The sequence below is a fragment of the Otolemur garnettii genome, unplaced genomic scaffold (assembly GCF_000181295.1).
Source record: "Otolemur garnettii isolate 467f Iridium unplaced genomic scaffold, OtoGar3 scaffold00013, whole genome shotgun sequence".
Taxonomy (NCBI): domain Eukaryota; kingdom Metazoa; phylum Chordata; class Mammalia; order Primates; family Galagidae; genus Otolemur; species Otolemur garnettii.
This window is the reverse complement of record NW_003852408.1, coordinates 21,611,611-21,634,344: the sequence shown is the minus strand read 5'-3', so window position 1 is coordinate 21,634,344 and position 22,734 is coordinate 21,611,611. Positions and strand designations below refer to the sequence as shown.

The window sequence follows — 22,734 nt, the reverse complement described above, 5'->3', positions numbered from 1 at the left end:
CTGCCAGTCTTAAATGCCAACCTATCTTCATTACTCTTCCTTCTTAGGTTCTTCTTTTATAGGAAAAGTTTATCTCAAATGTAAGAATAGTACATTTATGAGTATTTGCTAAAAGAAAGGAGATTGAAATGGTCAGCAGGAGGCTTGGCTAAGAACATAAGCCTTTGGAGAAAATGCTCAGGTACCAGGGATGGTTTTTGTCCATGAGAGAAGCAGTACCTGGTGGAAAACACCTGAATTTCTAGGGTGTTATAGCTTGAAATTTGAAAGAGAGCTGAGACTTTCTGCATCTCACGTACAACACCTGCCTTGTGACCGTTTTTCTTTCTGCTGCCCTCTCCCAAACTCTGCCCCTCAGATAGCCCGTGGCTGGAGCAGCCCGAGGTGCAGCTGCTGCTGCAGACTGTCATTAATGTGCTCCTGCCGCCTCGCATCATCAGCACCTCCCGGAGCAAGAACTTCATGCTCGAGAGCTCCCCGGCCCACTGCTCCACCCCCGGCGACGCAGGGAAAGACTTGCGCAGGGAAGGGCTGGCCGAGTCCACCAGCCAGGCAGCATACTTGGGTGGGTATTCTTCTCTCTCTCTAGGAGCGTGCGTGTGTGTATATGTGTGTATATGCGCAGAAATGGATATATGAGTGTACTCAGTTAATTTCCCTCTTGACTCAGGGAATAGTCACAGAGACTTCAATCCAGAGAATATGTAAAGAAGCCATTTGAACCAGAAATATTACCCTTGCAAAAGAATCTGTTTTCCTTAAGAAAACATATGCCACAAGCACACATTGTCTGCAACGCCTGAGTTACTGAGTTGTTTTTATGAGAGTGTCTGGGCATGTAAGGAGGCCTCTGCGGTAAGGATTCCTCTTTGCTGATTAAGTACAAGATCATTGGTGAGATTTGGTGGCTGTTATCAGATCTAGACTCAGTCCAGTATACTAAAGACCTTGCATCGCACAACTCACAGAGCGTGAATGGTCCGTCCTCTACGTGAGTAGAGCCCTGGAGTGGGAGCCCTGCCCACACTGTGCACAAAGACGCAGTGACCTCGCAGCCTCTTATGCCTCCTGCCGGTTCTTTTCCTTCCCTCTCGACGTCATGGTTAATCTCCAGCTTTACCTTTGCTCTAGTGAGGCCAGTCTGCTTATTCCCCTCACCCCAGCTTGCCAATTCCCTTCCCCTTTCATTCCCATCTCCCCTTCACCTCATTTCTTCCTTTAACTTGCTCCTGACCCATGGCATAATGGAAAGCCACTCTTTGGCCTTGAACGAACTCTTGCCATAGCACTGAGAATAAAGAGCTCTGGCAGCAGGAATTTCAAAGTGGACAAAGTCTTGCCCGACATTTTTCAATTCACCAAAGCAGGTCTTGGTGGGAAGTGAAGATGAATGCAGACGCTCTAATAAAAACAGGGCCTTGGAATTTGGAGTGTGGGGGTTATTTTGGATTGTATTTTGAAGAGATGTGTTTGGAAATGCTGTGATTGACGACAAGAATGGAAAAGTAGGGAAAAAATCCAAAAAATACATTTGCACCAGATCCACCCACATGGATGCTCAGTTGCCCGGGCATACAAACAAGTAGGGTTTAGATAAAATTTTGTTTACGTGGCCAGGCTACTGAACTTCTATTTTAAATTTATTCTTACATTTATTTTGAGCATTCTGTCGTGCACTGTGCAGTTTTCTGTGCTTTATATTATCATCACATTGAATGGTCGCATCCCCACGATAACCCTAAAAAGTGAATGTCATTCTCATTTTAGGGGTGAGGAGGCCAGGGCCCAGAAAGTTTGAGTAACTTGCCTAGGACACACAGAGTTGATCATTGTCAGAGCCAGGTTTCAAATCCAACCCATCAGGCACCAGAGTCTCTGTCTTTGAGCCCTTGTTACATGCCATCGTGTGCTGGGCTGATGGCGGTGAAGGTGGCCGGAGGAACGGCCGAAACCCAGAGGCGGCAACAACAACCTAGTAGCAGTGAAGGGTCACTAGAATCAGGGTCGGGAAAAAGGAGTGTTGCTTTTGTTCATTCATTTTCTTAGCTGAGGGAAAGGAATTGACGTGAACAATTCTATAAAGAGTGAGATTCTGAGGATCAGTTTAGGCAAGAAAGTACCCTCTAACATCTCTCTCTGTGGGTTCCATGGCATGGGTCTCCCCCGGAAATGATGTGAAGAGGGTAAAGCTGTATGTGACTTTCAAGGGCTTTAGAGGGTTGGATTTCTGGGAGCGATTAGAAGTTCGGTGCACTGAAGAAAGATGATTGTGTTCTCCTAATCAGCATTAAAACATGTTTCGGCACTTTTTGGATGCTGAGGTGGAAGGGCCTCGAGACAAGAACAGGAAGGCCCAGGTTCATGTGCTTGCCCTGGGCAGCCCCTGTGGTGAGGGCCAGCAGAGGCAGCTCCCGTCACAAGCTTTGATATCTTCACAATACTTCTGTTTGTCCTAACGTACCATTTGGGAAAACTGCTTCCTAAAAATAATAAATAAAATTAAAAAAAAAAAAAGAAAGGCTGCTAGAATCTGGGAGGAAAGAGATAATGTAAAAGAAATTCAACCGGGTATAGTAACAGACATAATGTCAGTGAAAGAGAAGGAGACAGAGACAAAGAGGTGTGTTGCATCTGGACAGATACGCTCAGATGCGTTTACTGCTTATCTGTGGGGAGAAGTTTAGGCTGGGGTCAGCAAGGCAAAGGACTTAATTTTTTTCTCTTTTTTCTTTTTTGTAGAGACAGAGTCTCACTTAATCACTCTCAGTAGAGTGCCGTGGCATCACACAGCTCACAGCAACCTCCAGCTCTTGGGCTTAGGCGATTCTCTTGCCTCAGCCTCCGGAGTAGCTGAGACTACAGGCGCCCACCACAACGCCCTGCTATTTTTTTGTTGCAGTTGGCCGGGGCCAGGTTTGAAACCGCCACCCTCAGTATATGGGGCCGGTGCTCTACCCACTGAGCCGCAGGCACCGCCCCATAATTATTCTTTTGATTTTTTACTTTTTTCAGATTAATATAAGGATGTGTATGATTAGGTTACATTGTTTGATTTGTAAGGTCAAATGGAGTTGTAGTTGAGTCCTTTACTCAGGAATTGTGTCACAGACCTGTACGTTATACCCATATGTTGTACCTGTTCCATGGGAATTAATGAACCTCTTTCGACCTTCTTGAATTTAATTGTGTTTTTCTCTCATGTGGGCCTGTAGTTGTTAATAGGACTGAATTTTTTTAAGTTTGTGCATGGTTTGATTTTATTTTTATTTATTTATTTATTGCAGTTTTTGGCCGAGGCCAGGTTTGAACCCGCCACCTCTGGTATGTGGGCCTGGCGCCCTATTCCCTGGGCCACAGGTGTTGCCCTGATTTTATTTTTAATTATACAAGGCTAGGCACACTGGCTCGTGCCTGTAATCTTGACAATCTGACAGGCTGAAGCAGGAGAATCACTTGAGGCTAGGAGTTTGAGACCAGCCTGGGCAACACAGTGAGGCCCCATCTTTGGTGGCACATGCCTGCTAGTCCTAGCTATTCATTAGGCTAAGGCAGGAATAGCTTGAGCTTAGGAGTTCCAGGCCACAGTAAGCATGATCAAGCCAGTGTAGCCTGGGAGACAGAGTGAGACCCTGTCTCTAAAAACAAGAGAATATAAAACAACAATATAAAATGAAGTAAAAAACAAAAAATAAGGTATTTATTTCCATGACTAATAAAAGGAAAATATTTTTTAAATCCATATTTTAGCTGAGGATGTGAGTGATATGTGGGTATTACCTTAAAGCCACTATGACAAAACTTTCAGAAAATAAAATATTGGTCCCACACCATATTTATACAACATGTCCCTTTCCCTTTCGGGCACCACATTGCTCTATATTCTCTAAAATAGAAGTTCATTGCATTTACGAAAACTATTTGTGTTCTAATCAGAATCAAAATGTTGACTACACTAATTTTAGTATTGATGTCCAGAACGCTCTTGCTCAGGAGTACACATTAAGCTTTTGGAAGCATGGAAAGAGTTTAGAAATTTAGAATATTTCCTGGTGCATACAGAGCTGTGGATGTGGGTCAGGCTCCTTGGAAACACTAGTCTTCAGGCTCACTTTTCTCTTTTTCTGGTGTGAAGCGCTGAAGGTGATCCTCGTCTGCTTTGAGAGGCAGCTTGGAAGCCAGTGGTACTGGCTTAGCCTCCAGGTGAAGGAGATGGCTCTGCGGAAGGTGGGAGGCCTGGCCCTGTGGGACTTCCTCGACTTCATCGTGCGGACAAGAATACCCATCTTTGTGCTCTTGCGCCCTTTCATCCAGTGCAAGGTGGGGTGTGTGCTTCTCCTGGAAGTGACAAGCCCCATGGCTGTGCCACTCTCCAGGGAGGCGGGGTTGTGGCTACAGTGCTCACGGAACATGTTGTCACCAGTTAGCAGGGCCTGTGAATACCATGCCTGATGAGGAAACAGCCCCAAAGTATATCCCAGAGGATAAAATTTCAAATTAGAAGTACGTTCAAACTGATGACCCCCCACCCCCACCCTATCTGCCCATTAGAAAGATCAGCCTGGTGGAATGATCTGGAGAATGTTCTTTCATCTTCAGTGACATGATGGAGATCTGATTTTTAAATAAACATATGAAAAAGATGGGATACTTAAAGCATGTTTTTTTCCTTCAAGACCCTCAATACTCATCTCTTTTGTCCTTTTCATGCTCTGATTGCTTGGGGCAGTGATTCAAAATAATGTATTTAATACCCACTTCCTATATGAAGAATTGATCTAAGAATTTCACATGCACTACCTCGTTTATTCCTCACAACTATGAAGTAGGTACGATGATTAGCCCATTTTACAGAAGATTGAGGCTCTGAGAATGCCATGTCTTCCTTTCAGCTTCTGGCCCAGCCGGCAGAGAATCATGACGAGCTTTCTGCCCGGCAACACATTGCAGACCAGCTGGAGCGGCGCTTCATACCACGCCCATTGTGTAAGAGCTCGCTCATTGCTGAGTTCAACAATGAACTAAAAATTCTAAAAGAGGCAGTTCACAGTGGGTCAGGTGAGTACATGTGGGGGTATTTTGATTTTGTTTGATTAATGGAACTCACAGCCTACAAAGAATCCCTCTTCTCAGGTCACAACTCATTTTGGAACCATGAATAAGTTAGCCATTTGGGTACACAGCTAAACTCTGTTCTATGATCGTTCCCAATAGCGAAACAGAAATCAAAGGGGCATCATAAAAGTTTAATTTTATTCCTCTTCAAAATATTGTTCTTCTATTTTCATTTTAGTAGTTAAGCTCTTTCTGAAATAATTAATTGGAGGGAAAAACCTATTTTAAATTCTTACTTTCATTTCCTTTTTGAAAAAGAGTTGAGCTTTGATTTTTTGGTAGATTATTTCACAGATGTTTTTCCCTTCCATTGCACAAATACTTGAAAAGTGGATAACTGAAAGTCCACTTAAATAACAAGGAAACTGAGCCTCAATAGAAGTTAAATAACACATAGAAACTGCTACTAATAAGGGGATTTTAAACCAAATCTGTATGACTTACTATAAAGACTTTAACATTTTACAAATTGGAATGGGGAGGGTTGAATAAGAGTTGGCAGGCTAGGAGGCACTTTATTTACATTATTCAAAAGATTTTCTTTGGGGGCAGTGCCTGTGGCTCAAAGGAGTAGGGCGCCGGCCCCATATGCTGGAGGTGGCGGGTTCAAACCCAGCCCCAGCCAAAAATTGCAAAAAAAAAAAAAAAAAAGAAAAATTTCTTTGGAAGTACATTGCTTACTTTTATAAATTATTTTAAATCATTATATGCCATTAGAGGGCAGTCCTTACCCACAAGTAAAATAAAACATGTATTTGGGGTTTTTTGTGTGTGTTTCTTTCTAAAGCTTTTATTGTTCTTTGCAGACAATGTGTTAAAGATACAAATTTTGACAATCCACAATCTTGGTGAAATCTTTACACTGCTATTCAAATATTCTGCCTGATAATAAAATAATCTACCACAAAATAATGTGTATTTTGTAGGTTGTAATTTCCAGAAAAGGAGAATAAAAATGTAATCTTGATTATGTATTCTGATTTTGATTGTGGGGTTCCTATCAGACAATTTATTTTTTACTTTTATATGCTTGTGTCAGACAAGGTATGTTTCTCAGTAAAAATTGGCAAGCTGGAAGCTACAATTCAGGTCAAAATTAACTTGAACCCTACCAACCTTGGAAAATGAAATAGTAAAGAAATGACAGCAGGACGTGCAGTTTTACATTGTTAGAGGTGTTATGCTCTGAAAAGACAACTACTTGATTATCAGTACGCCAGTAGCCGGTAGCCAGCACGGACGCTTTTTCTTAAAATCACCCTCTCCTCCATTTGCTGCTTTGTCCTAAGGATCATTTATTTGTCTGGGCAACATTATTTAGCTAACCTTTCCTGAAAAGTACAAGTGGTCAGGGAGGAAGCAAACATTTGATTTTTTCCCAAGATTCTCACCACGCATTTCCTTTGTTCTCCTGACCCCTCAGCCTACCAGGGGAAGACATCCATCAGTACCGTGGGCACCTCCACTTCTGCTTACCGCCTGAGCCTGGCCACCATGTCTCGCTCCAACACAGGCACGGGCACTGTCTGGGAGCAGGACAGTGAGCCCTCCCAGCAGGCTTCCCAGGACACCCTGAGTCGGACTGACGAGGAGGATGAGGAAAGTAAGTGACCCGGAAACATCCGCGCAGGAGACCCAGAATATGAGTTCACCACACGAGTGGGGCTTGGCAAGGATTTTACCCTCCTGACCTTTCCCAGTCGGATCCCTAGTCATTTTTACAAAGGGGATTCAGGGTGGAAATGTCACTGATTCCATGATTCCTAATACATTCTCTTCTACAAATTCCTTGATGTCCTCGGTCATTTGGAAAGAATTCAGGCAACAAGTAAATATTGAATGACTCCTATCTTTTCTTTGAGCTTATGTACTTCCACTAACTCATTTAAATTGTGGCTAAGTAATGAGGGAAAGTGCTTATTTCCCTTTCTCCTGGACATCTCCCGAAGGCTTGATCAGCACTTACCTGAGCCCATCGGGCAAGGAAAAGTGGGCAGTGCATTTGCTCAGGACTCAGAAAAAACTAATTGGCTGTGGCATTTGGTCTGTAAACCAGCAAACTGTCTTGAGGGATACACTCTAAATTTGAATTAAGAGACTGGTCAGGGACGAGGTCATCCCAGCAGCATCTGATACATGTGCGAGGGCCTTGAGGTTATGACATGAGGTGAGATCCAGTCAAGAAATATTTCGTATGTATGCCTAAGACATGGTTCTCAACCTTCCTAATGCTGTGATGTATTTTCATTGTTACAAAGGGGCTGTGACCCACAGGTTGGGAACTGCTGGCTTAGAGGAGGTTCTAAGTAAAAGTAGGGTGAAAGGGTCCATTAAATGCCACTAGCATTTAAAGGGTTTTTTAATTTCATCAATTATTTTCTGCTTGTATTTAGGACATTCTAATAGTAGATTTATAGCAACGCTGTGCTGTCAAAGGCTTAAGAATGAGAATAAACTCTAAATCTCCACTTGGAGCTTCTCCACACTAAACAACAACAAAAAGCCCCACTCTGAACTAAATTAAATAGAGGAAATGGGAGTTGAGGTTAGAATTTTAATTAACTAAGATGAATGAAAGTATTTTAATGTCCCACCACACTTGGGTATATAGGAGAGGAAAAGAAAGAACTGCTCTGTCAAAACACGTATCAACAGTAGTTCCAGATTGAGTTTCAGGGTCATGTCCACTGATAATCACATTGTTCTGCACTGAGCCTGTGGACACACCGGTTTCTATATCTCTCTGGTGATGGAGAAACATCCTGTTCTTGAAAATACACCGAAAGTTGTAATTAGGGAAATCATGAAAAATCTTGACTAAGAAAACATGATTGATAGAAAAGAAGATCAGCAGTATAAATATCCATCAAGTCCTGGTAATAGTTCAGAATGTCAAGTCTTATTTTCTTTAATGCTTCAAGTAGTCTCTCCTAGCATTTTTTTTTAAATGATGCTCCCTGTCTTTTGTAGAGCTAAATACATTTTGCAGGTAACTTTCTGAATAAGTAGATGAGCTAACCAGTAAGAAGGAGCTAGGGAAGAACAGTAGAGGAGAATAAATTTGGAAATTATTGGCCAAGAGCCAACACTCATGGCCTGATGAGGCAGGGGTGGGAAGGCGGGGAAGGATGTAATCTTTGCTAATATCTCTGTTCTCAGACATCACCACCGTCCCTGTGAAGGCAGGGCTGCTCATAAACGATGTGGTGATGTTGGGATAGAGAGGGATGAAAGCCAGTTCCTTGACTGCTTTGAATTAAACTGTTTTCCCATTCAGTCATCCAACCTGTATTCAGAACTGTGAGATATAAGGCAAGAAAGAAGGAAGGATAAGAAAGACATGTTCTCTGCTCTCTAGGATCACAGATACAGACTCGGGGAGGAAGCGATAGACATTGGCAATTAGGAACATTTAACAAAAGAGTTAATAGAAGACAGCACATGATTAATCATCAGAGAAGTATTGCAGTGTTATGTGATATACAAGAACAAACAAGGTGGGGGGGGGAATTAATGGGATCTGGGAAAAGCCTTTATAGAAATACATCAATGTATTCTACCAGGTTTTTCATTATTTTACGGTACATTTACTTATTGTTTTCCCTGTGAACACAATTAAAAACAAAACATTATCATTCTATAACAAAAAGCAATTTCAAGTCAGTCATTATATAGGAAATTAAAACTTCCAGCACTTTTCATGCTTATCTTTTTTATTTGAAATATGTCCCATGAGAGATACGATTCTAAGGGCGATTTTAAATAAATGGTGTCGGACGATCGTACTCTATGGTAGGTAGCAGGCGTTCTCTGAGCTCACTGTGTTTATCAAAGCATGTTTGTTTAACGTTGGTCAGCACTGAGGTCACTTAGAAGGAGGTCATCTTGTCAGAAATACCCTGCTAACGCTACCTTTCAGATGGGTTTGAGCACATTTACTTCTGCTTCTATGACCAGAACAAAATCACATACTTAAATTTTAAGTTAAACCTTTATTTATGAACTTCAGTGTTTTTCAGATATTTTTCCTAAAAATATCTAAAATCCAGGCATGGTGGCTCACACCTATAATTCCAGCTACTCAGAAGGCTGAGGCCAGGAGTTGGAGGGCAGGATTTGAAGACCAGTGTCTAAGAAAAAAAGCAAAAAACATCTGAAATAGTCTTTCCCTCAGCAGAGTCTAGAACTCAGTAAATGTACCGAAGCATTTAGGCCCCATTAAATGCCATCATCATTTAAAGGGTTTTTTAATTGCATCAACTATTTTCTGTTTGTGTTTAAGACACTCTACTATTACATTTATAGCAAAGTCGTGTTGTCAATGCCTTAAGAATGAGAATAAACTCTAAATCTCCACTCGGAGCTTCTCATTAAGGTTCTATTAAATGCCACTGTCATTTAAACGGGAAGTTTAATTGCATCATTTTACATTAAAAATGTACTTCCTTGACATTCAGTAACAAAGTCCTGGAAAGTTTTTAAAATATACAGGTTTCCCTGAAATCTTTAATTTACATATGCCTATCGACTTTCAGAAATAATCTACTTGTAAAATGGACAGGAAGTTTACATGATTTCATGAAGGCTGTTCTAGTGTTGAAGAGTAAGAGATGTCCGGACATGATGAATATCATTACCCCAAAGTTTGGGGTCCTCCCTTTAGAGACAGTTCTAAAGTTATACTCAAGGAAAGAACCCAAGTACAGCCTTGGTTGGGGTTTTCTGATCAGTATCATAGTTGTTTGTTTGTTTGTTTGTTTGTCTGCAGTTTTTGGCCGGGGCTGGGTTTGAACACACCACCTCCAGCATATGGGACTGGCACCCTACCCTTTTGAGCCACAGGCACCACCCAGTATCATAGTTTTTATAATACTGTGCCTTTGCCTCTTTCAGACGACTCCATAAGCATGCCCAGCGTGGTAAGTGAACAAGAAGCTTACCTCCTGAGCGCCATTGGAAGGAGGCGGTTCTCCAGCCATGTCTCCAGCATGTCTGCACCTCAGGCGGAGGTGGGCATGCTACCCAGCCAGAGGTAAAGAGCCATGGCTATATTATACTCCGCATTTGGGGGCACAGATGGAAATTTTGAAAATACACTCTTGTTATTCTACAAAAGCTGAAAGCAATGGTAATGTTTTTAGAGAGATCATTCAACAAAGGACTGTTCAACTAGGTTCCTACAGACAACAATTTGCAGTTTTCTAAGCCAGACTAGTAGGGGGGATCCCAATTTCTAATCTGAGCATTGTCTCCCCTGACAAATTTTCTGTAAATTCCATGGTCTTCTTTCTGGTTGACAAATGACATTCTTGTATTTCAGATTTATCATTAGCTAAGCTAAATAATGAGTACTTGACATGAATATAAGACTCGCTTGACATATTTGGTAAAGTTTTGGCTTCTGATATGTCATCAATATTTAGCCGAAGATAGTGATGCTTAGCCATGCAGAAAAGGATCCTTGCCACTATGCTTGACCTTGAGCAGGTTGTTTAACAATAGCCCATTGTATTCCCCTCTGTGGAATAAGTGGGTTGGCCAGAATGATCTTTTAATGTAATTTCTCAATCTCTAGTTCTATGGCTCCATGACTAAATCCTTTTGAACATTTTCTTTACATGTTCTCTGCCTTCTAAGAATGTAAGTAAAAAATCTTCCAAGATATATATACCTATGTACAGTAAAAATATTACACAGAAAATGATCTGACATAAGAGTCAAACATTGCCCAAGAACCAGCGCTATATTCACTTCAGGAATTGAATTATCTCAAAGAATTGGCTTTATATGGTTTGAGTTAGTTAGTTGCTTATTTTTAATACCTATAGAGTCACTGTGATACAAATCACACAAGGCACATTTTAATGCTTAGACAAAACCAGCTTTTATGCAGCAATTATTACCTTTACCCAAATCCTTTAGCAAATGGTGCAGGAACTCCAGAGATGGAATAAAACTTATGAAATAAAGCCCAAGTTTGGAGAATATCAAATAATAAAGGGAAATGATAAAGGATGATTAAGAAGTAAATTGTATCCTTTCTAAGAAGGCAACATTTTATGTACATGCCATTTAACTAGTACAAAGGTTAATACTGCAGAAAGCTTTCTTTCATCAAAAGAGATTCTTTCACCTACTATTTGGTGATTTTCCTTTGAAAAGAAAGCTGTAAAACAGTGCTAAACAATAACTTGTGCCAGAAAAAAAAAAAAAAAAGATGGAAAGCCATATAAAGAGTTAACGTTGGTAGCTATAAATTTATTTTTAATTGTTAGCAATGTGCAGAATAAAAGAAAAATAGCAATTTATTTAAAATTTTCATTCAAGTTATAGAATTGTGTCAGTTTTAACTAGAGTGTTGTGGTGGTGGTTGTCATTTACCTAAAATAACCAGGCCATCAGTTTTCTTTCTACATATCCATGAAGGGATTAACTTCTTTCCAGGGAGAAAATTTGTCCTATTATGGACATAGTAGAAATCCAGAAAAAAAAATATATAGTTTAACACTGTGAGTTTGACTCTTATTTTGGGAGACTACTTAAGGTAATACTGTCTCTGTGAGCTAGGGAACATGAGCCTCTTCCAGGGGATAGAGTTCTTTTTACGACATACAATCAGATAAACCTCAATTCTTTGGGGGGAAGCACTCCAGTCTTCTAAATAGTCTAAGTTCATCCAGTTTAATAGTATTTATTGAGTGCCTCATGGGTGCTCAGCTTAGTGCTCAGCACAGCAGAAAAGACAGGAGTATGACATGGTTTCCGTTCACAGACCTCAGTCCAGCTCATACAAATAAACCGATAGACTAATTATTCTCTCACCAACCTGACAGGTTTCTTCTTTGAGCATTTACAATTCAGTTACTAGAGGACGGAGAGTAAGGAGGTAAATGAGAGTTCCATGTGAATTTTCCAAGATACCTTCCTTCCGTTTGTTTACTTGCATTTTCATTGCAAAATTAGCAGAGGAAGTTGGGTTCTTTGCTTTTCTTAATGGCATCAGTTCCAAGAGCTTGGTTGTGGCAGTGCATGGTAAGTGGTTTCTGTATGATAATGTCAGAATGCACAAGATAGAAGCAGGGCCCTGGCCAATGAAAACACCATGTACATAAGACCGTTTAAAAATAATAACCTCCTAGCCCAGTGGTTATCCAAGGAAAGGGTAGTTTCCTCTTTTACAGATTCATTCTGCAATGCGTTTCAGAGCTCTGAGTCCATTTGGAGCTCGTTTTAATTCTTGATCAATAAATAGATCACACTCCTCTGAGACCTAAATCCATCCAAAGTCCTTCCTCCCCCATTGCCTTGAGTCCTATGTCTTGACAAACCCAGCACAAGGTGAAATGGTTGACTGTCTCCTTTTCCTTCCTTGTTCTGTTAAATCTACTTATTTTTGGTTTTTGGAAGCAGAAAATTGCATGCATTTTTTCCTTTTTTTTTTTTTTCATTTTCTTTCCCTAAATGCTTCATCTCCCTACCCCTCCTGCAGTGAACCTAATGTCCTCGATGACTCCCAGGGCCTGGCCGCCGAGGGCAGCCTCTCTAGGTACAGTGTCAATGCTACCTGTCTATTGGTGTCTGTGCTGGGAAACGAGCTGTTCCCTGTCTCCTCTGTCTCTCTGTCTTCTCCGTCTCTTCTCGCCCGTCTTGATATCTATTTCCATTTCTTGCCCTTTGTTGTTCATGAACATACAAGCCTGGAAGTCAAAGGTGTAGTGAACCCCCCTTCGTTTTCAGCTTCAGAGCTCTGCCACCCGTGGCCTAAAAAGCTTATGAAAAACAATGACAAAAATAAATGTGGAATTTTCTAGTGGGCTTATCTTACGGGTGTCTAAAACATTTGATATACAAAATGTTAAATTTATCCCTCGTAATCATTCCTTCCCACGCTGAAATTCATTAAGGTTTTTCAGAGGTCCTTTAATGTAACTCTTCTTCATTGAGAAGCTCCTTACTAAATCCAGACAGGTCTTTTCGCCAATACCATGATGAAAAGGAAACAATGATGCTGTAAGAAGAGTAGCAACGTGGATCAAATTGACATGGTGTAATCCTTCTATTTGGTGCATGCTCTTTGACAGGCCTCTTATTGTAGCTTGTTCAAACAGCACTTATATAGTGTCTGCTGTAGCACCAAGGTGACTACCAAACTTGCCATGAATTGTCAGACACAAACATTTCTTGGTAAGTAAGAGAAGTCTTACGATGCGGATGAAATGATGCCTTGACTGATAGTTAAAGATAGTTCAGAAAAGGGGACTGCACCTTTAACACTCAGATGAATCACGTCAAACATTCCTAATCTTGTGCTGTTGATTCACACCTCTCAACTAATCCTCATTAGGGGTAAGGCTTCTTGTGGTCATCCTTAGTGTCTTTGTTCCATCTCCAGAGAAAACATTCCCTTTCAAGTTGGCATTTTATAGTCAGTGCAACATGCCCGTGTTTATTGCTTTATCACAAAGATGAGGAAATGTTGAGAGGCTGTTCCTGTGAAAGGTTGTCTTTTGTTTCTTTACATCTCGTTCAGATTTCACATTTTCTTTTGCGATTGAAAATGGGAAATATAGTCCATCATTGAGTGTATTTTTTTTTTTTATTTACCAGCTCCATACTTCATGACATTCGTGTTTGCGAGCCCTTGCCTTCACTGATCAGTCTCTTACCGGTGGTACATGTGGGAGTGCTGCGGAGTGCAGACAGTTCCATTAGCAGGAGCGTTGAGGGCAAGGAGGAAGTGTAGGAACAAAATGATCCTCAAGAGGGCGTCCCTTAAGCGTCCACAGTGTTTGAAGAGACTGGAACCAAGTCTAGCAGGGTGACTACTGCTTTCCAATAATGTACTACTTAATGCTTAAAATTATATATGGGATAGGAGAACCTTGATTAGAAGATAATTTCAGTGACCTACTGAATAGAAAAGATTAACAAGTACTTCCATTTAGCTGGGTTTATGCTGGGCTGTTCTAATTAATTCTACTCTTGATAAGTAAGTACCAGTTCAGGCTTGGTGAGAGGAGGCAAGAGTTTGAGTTTAGCTTTATGAACTCTCCAAAGGATTTGGCCCTCTCTGGCAGACTCAGGGTTCAGGTGACTGATTTGTAGCTACCTTAAACCAACTTAGTCTCCCCCAGTCTCCTCTGGTTCCAGTATCAATGAAAATAAACTCAAAAGTTTTTGCTATGTGAGATAGGTTCAGAGGCAAAGATACAGATTCTGTCTCTAGTTGAATTAATAAATCATGTCAGTAATTTGATGATGTCTTAGATCAACTGTTTTTGATCTGTTGTTCCATAAATGTCTGTTTTAGTTCTGGGTATCAGTCACCCAGACCCAGCTGCGGTCATTAAGAACTGGAAAGATAAGGCATTCATTTGGATTCTGAAATAATCATTTTAATGTAGAGGCATTCCACCAACCAGTAGCACATCCACCTTTGCCATACCCTGCAAATCGTATCTGTTAAACTCCATCATGTCACCAACTTCTCTTTGGAGGAGAGGAACTTTTGGCATTTCATAGGAGGTGGGTTTACAAAATAGGATCCCTGCCTTTTTATATTTGATTTCCAGGTTTTCCTGTTTTTGGCATAAGAGTTCTTTATGCTGCAGACCCTTAAAATCCTAAAGCAATAAGGCATTACCAGGTAAATTACATTCAGCACATACTGCAATACTCAGGACATAAAATATACTCAAAGTAGTCCCAAGAAAAATCTGCCTCAGAATATCAGGAAGCATGCCTAAGGGGAAATAATGAATCCTGATCCTCTCCCCCAGCCCCCTGCCCCTATAACATTTAACATGTTCTCTTTCATGAGAATTTGCTTTTGAAAAATACATTTATTTGGCTCAGCGCCTGTGGCTCAAGTGGCTAAGGCGCCAGCCACATACACCTAAGGTGGCAGGTTCGAATCCAGCCCAGGCCCACCAAAAACAACAATGACAGCTACAACCAAAAAAGCCAGGCGTTGTGGCGGGCGCCTGTGGTCCCAGCTACTTGGGAGGCTGAGGCAGGAGACTCACTTGAGCCCATGCATTAGAGGTTGCTGTGAGCTGTGATGCCACAGCACTCTACCCAGGGGGGACAGCTTGAGGCTCTGTCAAAAAAAAAAAAAAAAAAAACATTTATTTTAGCAAAGAGGGTAAGGTGACTAAGTGGGCTAAATAAGAAAGCGACCAAGATAACCAGATGAATAGGTAGGAACCAAGAGAATTGTGTACACCTCTTGAAAATTACTTCAAGGATTTCTTTTCTTTCCAACTGAAACACTTCCTTTAGAATACTTCTAGAATTTTTAAAAATCTGTGCTGTTTCTTTTAAAGAGTCACCCTAAGAAATAGCCTGTTAGCAACACTGTGCTCTGGAGAAAAGATTCTTTCATTTCTAGAAATTAATAAACTGAAATAATGTTCCATGGGAGAACTCTCTTCTCTAGGGAGTGTTGCTCTTAGAGGTATAAAAACTCACTATACGTGTTTCTTCCCTATGCCTGCCCCCAAATGTACACATACTATGGAGGTATTTTCTTTCCAAAAGAATAGAGACATTCAGAGGTTATTCAAGCACTTAAGGCCAGATGTATAATTATAATTAGATTTTGGTTAGACATGTTAGAAAATTTTGAAAGGCAAGAATTCAGTTAACTCTGATTTTTTAAAAATGAAATTATAATGCTATTTGTATAAGAGTAACTTTAAATCACAGTGAAAGATAAGAATGTTTTAATAAGACAATATAGTCTAAGATGAAATAAAAATAGCTGATCTAGTACAATCCATCATATCATCATCCACACTTTCCAAGTATAAAAACTTGGCAAGTACTTTCAAAGGACAAAAAAAAAAAAAAAAAAATTTAAAAAAACCTTTTTAGGTAGTTGGGAATCCATGGCTAAGAAAAAGTGTGTTGTGATACACAAATTGCTAAATCAGTTCTTACAGCATATCTGGGATCCAGATTATTCCCTCTTTCAATCTGATTCCAGCCTCTAATCTCTAAATTTTACGACACCTAAAATATATTTTCTTGGATTATGTGGCGGCTAAGTAAATCTTAAACAATCATCTTTTATTAGGAGGGGAAATCAGGATTCAGTCTACTGTTCCTTTCCCTGTTCTCTGCAAATGCCTCATTGCTCCTTTGCCAGCTTTATGCTTTCTTACCACAAGGGAATCACTCAATAAATGGCTATGCTGTGTATCTTGTGTTTCTCCCTTACGTTTCTCTGACTATATTAAAATTCAAACTAAAAGCCCAGATAAAGCAAGGAAAATACTAACTTACTTTTCCATGTGCTGGTCTTACCCAGTGCGTCTACCTAAAAATTTATTTTATGAAATATACTTCAATCTACTTTTTTCCATAATACTGAGATGAATGATATGAATTTTTATTGCATTACTGAATGGGCCTTTGTTCATCTATTGTTTATTTTAACAACTATTAGGTATGTGTTCCATTAGGAAATGCATACATATTTATATACTACAATCCAGGCCGTCATGCTGAAACAGGGGAAAAGAAGTAATTTGTATCAGAATTATCTTCCTAACCTTGTCTAAGTTTCCTTAGTTTGTAAATTACTTCCTCGCATTTCAAATAATGTGTTTTTGCTTTTTGTGGACAATTTAAGTCACCAGTTATGTCAAACCGCCCCCCCCCACCGTTGCATTTATTTCTCTAAAACCTAGACCGTGAGACAGTTTTGCGTGGTGATATTTTTCAGTGATTCAAAAATACGAGGGATGATTTATTTCTAAATATATTAGAAAATATTTAGCCTCAATTTAGAAAGCTTTATTTGTTTATATCCTTGTTGTTTCACCTATTACTTAGCCCAAACAGTAGAAATCAGCCCTATTTCATTCCTAAGAATAAACACTGCAGGAGAAACATTTTTGTCTCTAAGATATAGTTTTTAGAATTTGGTTCATTACTCCGACATATCTCAACACATTCTCAACTTTTCAGAGTTATTTTTTATGACTGTGCTACATGAATTAGCTATTTTAGTTATTCAAAAGGATTCAATGGCCTATTGGAGTATATTTTAAAATTTGAGACTCTCACATAAAACAGTGTTGCCCAAAAGGGGAAAATCATTTTGATTATTGCAGTTGAGGTAGATGAGGACTATAATGGGACTGTTTAAAAAATTTCAAATAAAAGCTGGGATAGAAGATAGAGTGGTGCTTAATGCAAACACCTGGGTCTTGTCTTGGTTCATTTTAGTCTTGCATATCTTAATCATGCATCACAAAGCTTCAGATGACTGAGATATCACATGATGTGAAGAGAAGTCAAATTTAATATATTTTTTATATATGACTTCAATCTGATATCGATTCCAGAAAAAGAAACATATACTACATTCCTTCCATTGTTAACTTTTCTGGCTATTTTTCTTATTCTTGTGTCCTAACTGTATACAGTCAAGCCAGCCTTTGATATTCCAAATAAAAAAATCACGCTTTTAGGGAGAGAGTAATTTATCAGCTGGGATATATTTCTAAGGGCATGATTTTTAATTTCAACTTTAATGTACGCATTCTCTGATAAAATGCGATATTGCTTTCACAGAACTAAAACTATATATTTGACACATTTTTTAGATACAAGCCTCTCTATCCATAGAGAAAATTTTGATGCTTATGATCCTTTTGGAATAATCATCATAAAGTTACCATTACATTTTGACATTTAACCCTCCCTGAGTAACATGTATGACTTTTCTTTTCTTGAACCATTTTTTCTCACAATCTTAGATAACCGAATAAAAATGAGACAAATGGACTGCCTCGATTTCATTTTTCTCTGGCCAATTATTTTCAAACCGTTTTATTATTGACTTCCTTTTAGTATTATAGAAGCAATAAACTCATTACAAATCAAATGTAAAACAAGAAAAGCATGCTATATACATCACTTTTCATGTTCAGAGCCATTTTACATCCGTTGACTTCTCTTCTCTACCTTAATGGGAGGTGGTTGGTAAGTATTAGCCTCCCTTTATGGCCAAGGGAACTGAGGTGAAGAATCCATTCCAATAAAAGCTTTGCTTGGTATTGGGAGAAACTTGGTTCTACTTTTGTGCCTATGGTTATTGAATACTCTTTCCAATTTAACAGACACATGTTAAAATGTATAACTAACAAGGAGATGTCATTTCAAACATGCTAGCAATAGAGTTTGGATTGCTTATCAGAATTCATTGCACTGTTCCTTTGGGGTCACGTTCCTTCTTCCTAGAAAGGTCGTGTATATGCTACAAGGTTACATATGTATAAGGACAATGTACATTGATCTTTTGAACTGGATATTTAGGCGACCAAGAGAACTCAAAACATCTGTTTTGGTACTCTTTATGGGATTTTGTCATTTTGCACCCCAAATGCGGTAATTACATCTTTATTTCATAAAAATCTTGATGAGCCCCATTTGGGAATCATTGATCTTCCAGTGGAAATGTAAGACTTTTAAAAGATGTCAGATGTGACTGTGTTGACAATGTGCTCATTAACCAACTGTTCACACAAAAGGGGAAACACCTGATGGCCCATCTTGCCACCAATTTCTCTCCCTAAACCTGCAGCTAGGCACTTAAATAGTTCATTCAAGAAAAAAAAAATGGAAATAAATAGATTTTCTTGGACAGATGCTGACTCTGGATTCCTCTGTAGAATATTTTACTCTAAAACTATCTGTAGAAGACTCTCCTTTTGCAAAGGCAAAGCAAAAATTAATTGCCCATTAACCAAATAATCACATTGGCATCATCCACAGAATAACAGTGTTCTCTGGGGTGCAGTCTATTTCTTTTTCACCCCCCTGTCATTGTAAATATCTATTATACATGCATGCAGAATGAAAAAGAACCATAGGCCCATATCAGTATTTTCACCTTCACCCAACACTAAACTAGCAACTACTTCCAATCATTTTTGCATATAAAAGACACATATACACAGTAAATTTGGGGGGAGCAGGTTGTTGCTTTTATAAACTGCACAGTGTGTTTGAGTGCAGTGACTCAACATTAAAGCTCCTGAGTTGTACCGATAGCATAATGACTTTGCCAGCCTTTGAAATCTAAAGTCATGAAGAAAACATTAAATTGTCTACCCACGTGACTATTCATTTATTCAGTAGTCACAGAGACTTCAGGCTGCAAACATGTGTTGACTGTGCCCCTTCACCCAAATGGATTCTGTGTCTGATGTGTTTGATATCTGTCCATCTTACTTTCATTTAAATTTAAATTTTAAAAAAGGTGTTCCCATCCATGTAATAGAGTTGTTTGTGTTTGTTTGTCACCACCTTTTCCCTTCCCCTTGGAAAAAAAAAAAATTGAGATTAGAATATGACATCTTCAACCTTTTGGTGGCTTCCAAACCAGGGGTGTGATAGAACCAATGTTTTGCTGAATAATAGATGTGGCATCAGTAATTGAAAACTGAATCTCAATTTTGGCAGCTTGGGGCTACAAGGCCTTTTCCTCCCTCCCAAACCTTTGAAAACCCCCATCCCAGGGACTCTTTCCCAACCATCCTTCAAAGATAATGGTATCTTTGAAGTGACTGTGTCATATAAGTGATTTTGCCTTACACCCACCAGAGAATGGTCTTCTATATTCTTTTCAGGGTGCACTAACACTGTTGATGCTTGACAGGGTGGCAAGCGTACAAAGTGAACCTGGCCAACAGAACCTCCTTGTTCAGCAGCCACTGGGGAGGAAGAGGGGCCTGAGGCAGGTAAGCAGACCCTGAACAGGCAAGAGAATCATCTTGTGAAATGGAAGCTCTATGCAATTTTTAATGCCTATGTATATTAAGATTATATTTGGCCTTCTCTGTACCCGAAAAAAGCAGTATAGAGCAACTTATAACATGGTAAGTGCTTGGGTGCACGCTGAGCATTTTAAGCCTCTCTTTTAGCTCTGAATATTCTTACTGACAAAGCTGATTACTCAGTAAAGTAAGTGAGCCTATAATTCTATTTGTTCCCTATCCAGAAACTTTCTTTCCAAGCCACTTACTGACAGAGATTTGTTATACAGTTTATTAATGCCTGCTTCTGCATAGAGGCAAAGACAAAGAGGAAGTCTTTCCTTCCTCACATCAAGATTAAGGATTTAGTTCAAAACAAATAGAAGTAAAGGTCATCTTTACCTGTTTCCTCAGGTGGAATTCTTTGAAGTTACTTTCTAAATAAAAATCTCAATGAGGCTTTTCACTGTTGCTTCAGTGGGAGACTCCCAGTAGGGATTCAGGTACCACATGCTTGGCCAGCAGTAGGCATGGTTTTTTGTTTGTCCGTTTGTTTTAAATAAACCTCTTCTTTGAAAGTTAGCCTATATTCAACAACAACTTTTAGAGGAGCAAAGTTGATCAGTAAGCCATGGTTATTAATTTAGCATCCTAAAATCTCAAATTTACAATCTAAACTATATTAATTAATGTTATTGCCACATATAGAGGAGTAATAGTTGGGAGATGAATTGGTTAAAGATGCCAGAAGAAAATAATTGTAGTTAAATAAGCAGAAAGTTTATCAGCTACCAACGTAAGTAGCAAGCATTAACAGTACACAGAAACATAAATTTAAAACACAACAACTGTACAGTCAGAATCTGCTGAGCACAGTGTTTCCTCCTAGGGAGTCAAACCCTCTTGCAAGTTTTATTTTGCCTATTCTATTTAGCTGAGACGTCCTCTATTATCACGTCAGAAGACTCAGACAGAACCAAGAAACCGACATGCAGCTCGGCTGTCAACCACTCGCAGGAGCATTCAACCTAAAACGAAGCCATCTGGTGAGGCCTCCTGTGTCCCTCTGTCTATACCCCTGATGTGATGCCATACAGCGCAGCAAGGAAGGCCTGCAAACCCTGAGCCCATGCAGACAGGCCTCCTGTGTCCCTCTGTCTGTACCCCTGATGTGATGCCATACAGCGCAGCAAGGAAGGCCTGCAAACCCTGAGCCCATGCAGACAGGCACACCTGTAGGGAAGTGCGCAGACAAGGGAGGAAGTTTCCCAGAAAACTGTAGTGCCTTTTTCTTCTCACCTTCTCCAGCCCCTCTCCCTAACCCTGTGAAAGTAGGTAAACGGAAGAGCCCAAGGTAAACCACTAATACAATGAAATTTGGCGATAGAGGCTGTGTTTTCTTTATTCACAGCAGGAACTGGGTTTGTTACATGTCTTACTGAGGATAAGGGTGTGATGAATAATGGGGACTTTTAAGTCCTATTGGCAGCTGTTATGAAGAATGCTAAAGTTCCACTTAATGCTTTATGCAAATCTTGCTTAAGGCCAGTTATGGAAAAATGATTTTACTCAAGTCCTACTCTTTCTAAGAAGAGGGAATCAAACATACACAAACACGCTCTCATTTATTAATAAGCCAGCAATGTCTTTATTCGAAAAATCTAGGAGACACTGTTTAAAACCTATTATGAAGCACTAACAGAATATTTCCCTACCTACTGCCTCACCTCTGACCTACAGCAGATCAGAAACGATCTGTGACCTTCATTGAGGCTCAGCCAGAGCCAGCAGCCGCCCCAACAGATGCACTTCCTGCCACGGGTCAACCTCAGGGCTGCAGCCCCGCCCCATCCAGGAAACCAGAAAAAATGGACAATCCAGTCCTCACGTCTTCCCCTGCCATAGTTGTTGCAGATCTCCACAGTCTGTCTCCCAAGCAGGTAAGGGCACTAAAAAATAGGCAAGGCTTGCTCACTGCATACTTATTTCTAGAAACCACTTAGAATATGCAAATTTCTTCTACATAATCAAGTCTGAATCTGTGGTGCTATTATCCATACAGACCCTGGTCCTGGCATCATGAAAAAGAAAATCTATGTAAACCCTATGGCCAAGAATATATCTACTTAAGAAGGACCAAGAGAAGTCTTGGTATTTTTATATATAAAAAAAACCTAAAAGCAAAGACTTAACAGCTAAAACAGCCATTAAATATTTATGAAAAACCTAAAAGACTTAACAGCTAAAATAACCATTGAAAACAGGCATATACAAGTCGAGCATCCTTAATATGATAACCCAAAATTTAAAATGCTCCAAAATTCAAATCTTTTTGAGTGATGATATGACTGACACATAGAATGCTTTAAAATGCTTACTGAAGCACTTCAGATTTTCAAAATAGTGATGCTTACCTGGGTAAGTATATAATGCAAATATTGCAAAATCAAAAAATATATATATGAAATATGAAATACTTCTGGTTCCAAGCATTTCAGATAAGGTATATGTAATCTGTAATACATCACTGAAAAATAGGTCAATTAAAAAGTAATAAAGGGCCAGGCACAGTGTCTCACACCTGTAATCCTAGCACTGTTGGAGGCTGAGGTGGGTGGATTGCTTGAGGTCAGGAGTTGGAGACCAGCCTGAACAAGAGTGAGACCCCATCTCTACAAAAAATAGGAAAAAACTAGCAGGGTGTTGTGGCAGTCACCTGTAGTCCCAGCTACTCAGGAGGCTGAGGCAAGAGAATCACTTGAGCCCAAGAGTTTGAGGTTGCTGTGAGCTATGAGGCCACAGCACTCTAGCTAATGGCAACAGAGACAGACTCTGTTTCAAAAAAAAAAAAAAA

General features: G+C 39.8%; 1 protein-coding gene across 2 annotated transcripts in view; it reads left to right on the top strand.

Annotated features, from left to right (window-relative positions):
• Positions 1 to 205: 205 nt before the first annotated feature.
• LOC111723597 (protein unc-80 homolog) overlaps positions 206 to 22,734 on the top strand; it is a 24,045-nt gene continuing 1,516 nt past the window's right edge. Inside the window, exons 1-8 of one of the 2 annotated variants that reach the window (XM_023510423.1) lie at positions 206 to 565; positions 4,133 to 4,317; positions 4,890 to 5,055; positions 6,536 to 6,715; positions 10,006 to 10,144; positions 19,784 to 19,865; positions 20,815 to 20,926; positions 21,624 to 21,820. In XM_023510423.1, the coding sequence (XP_023366191.1) occupies positions 463 to 565; positions 4,133 to 4,317; positions 4,890 to 5,055; positions 6,536 to 6,715; positions 10,006 to 10,144; positions 19,784 to 19,865; positions 20,815 to 20,926; positions 21,624 to 21,820 (1,164 nt within the window). In that variant the 5' untranslated portion in view covers positions 206 to 462. Of the gene's footprint in view, positions 566 to 4,132; positions 4,318 to 4,889; positions 5,056 to 6,535; positions 6,716 to 10,005; positions 10,145 to 19,783; positions 19,866 to 20,814; positions 20,927 to 21,620; positions 21,821 to 22,734 lie in introns of both variants that reach the window. The other variant, XM_023510422.1, reaches the window with a different exon arrangement.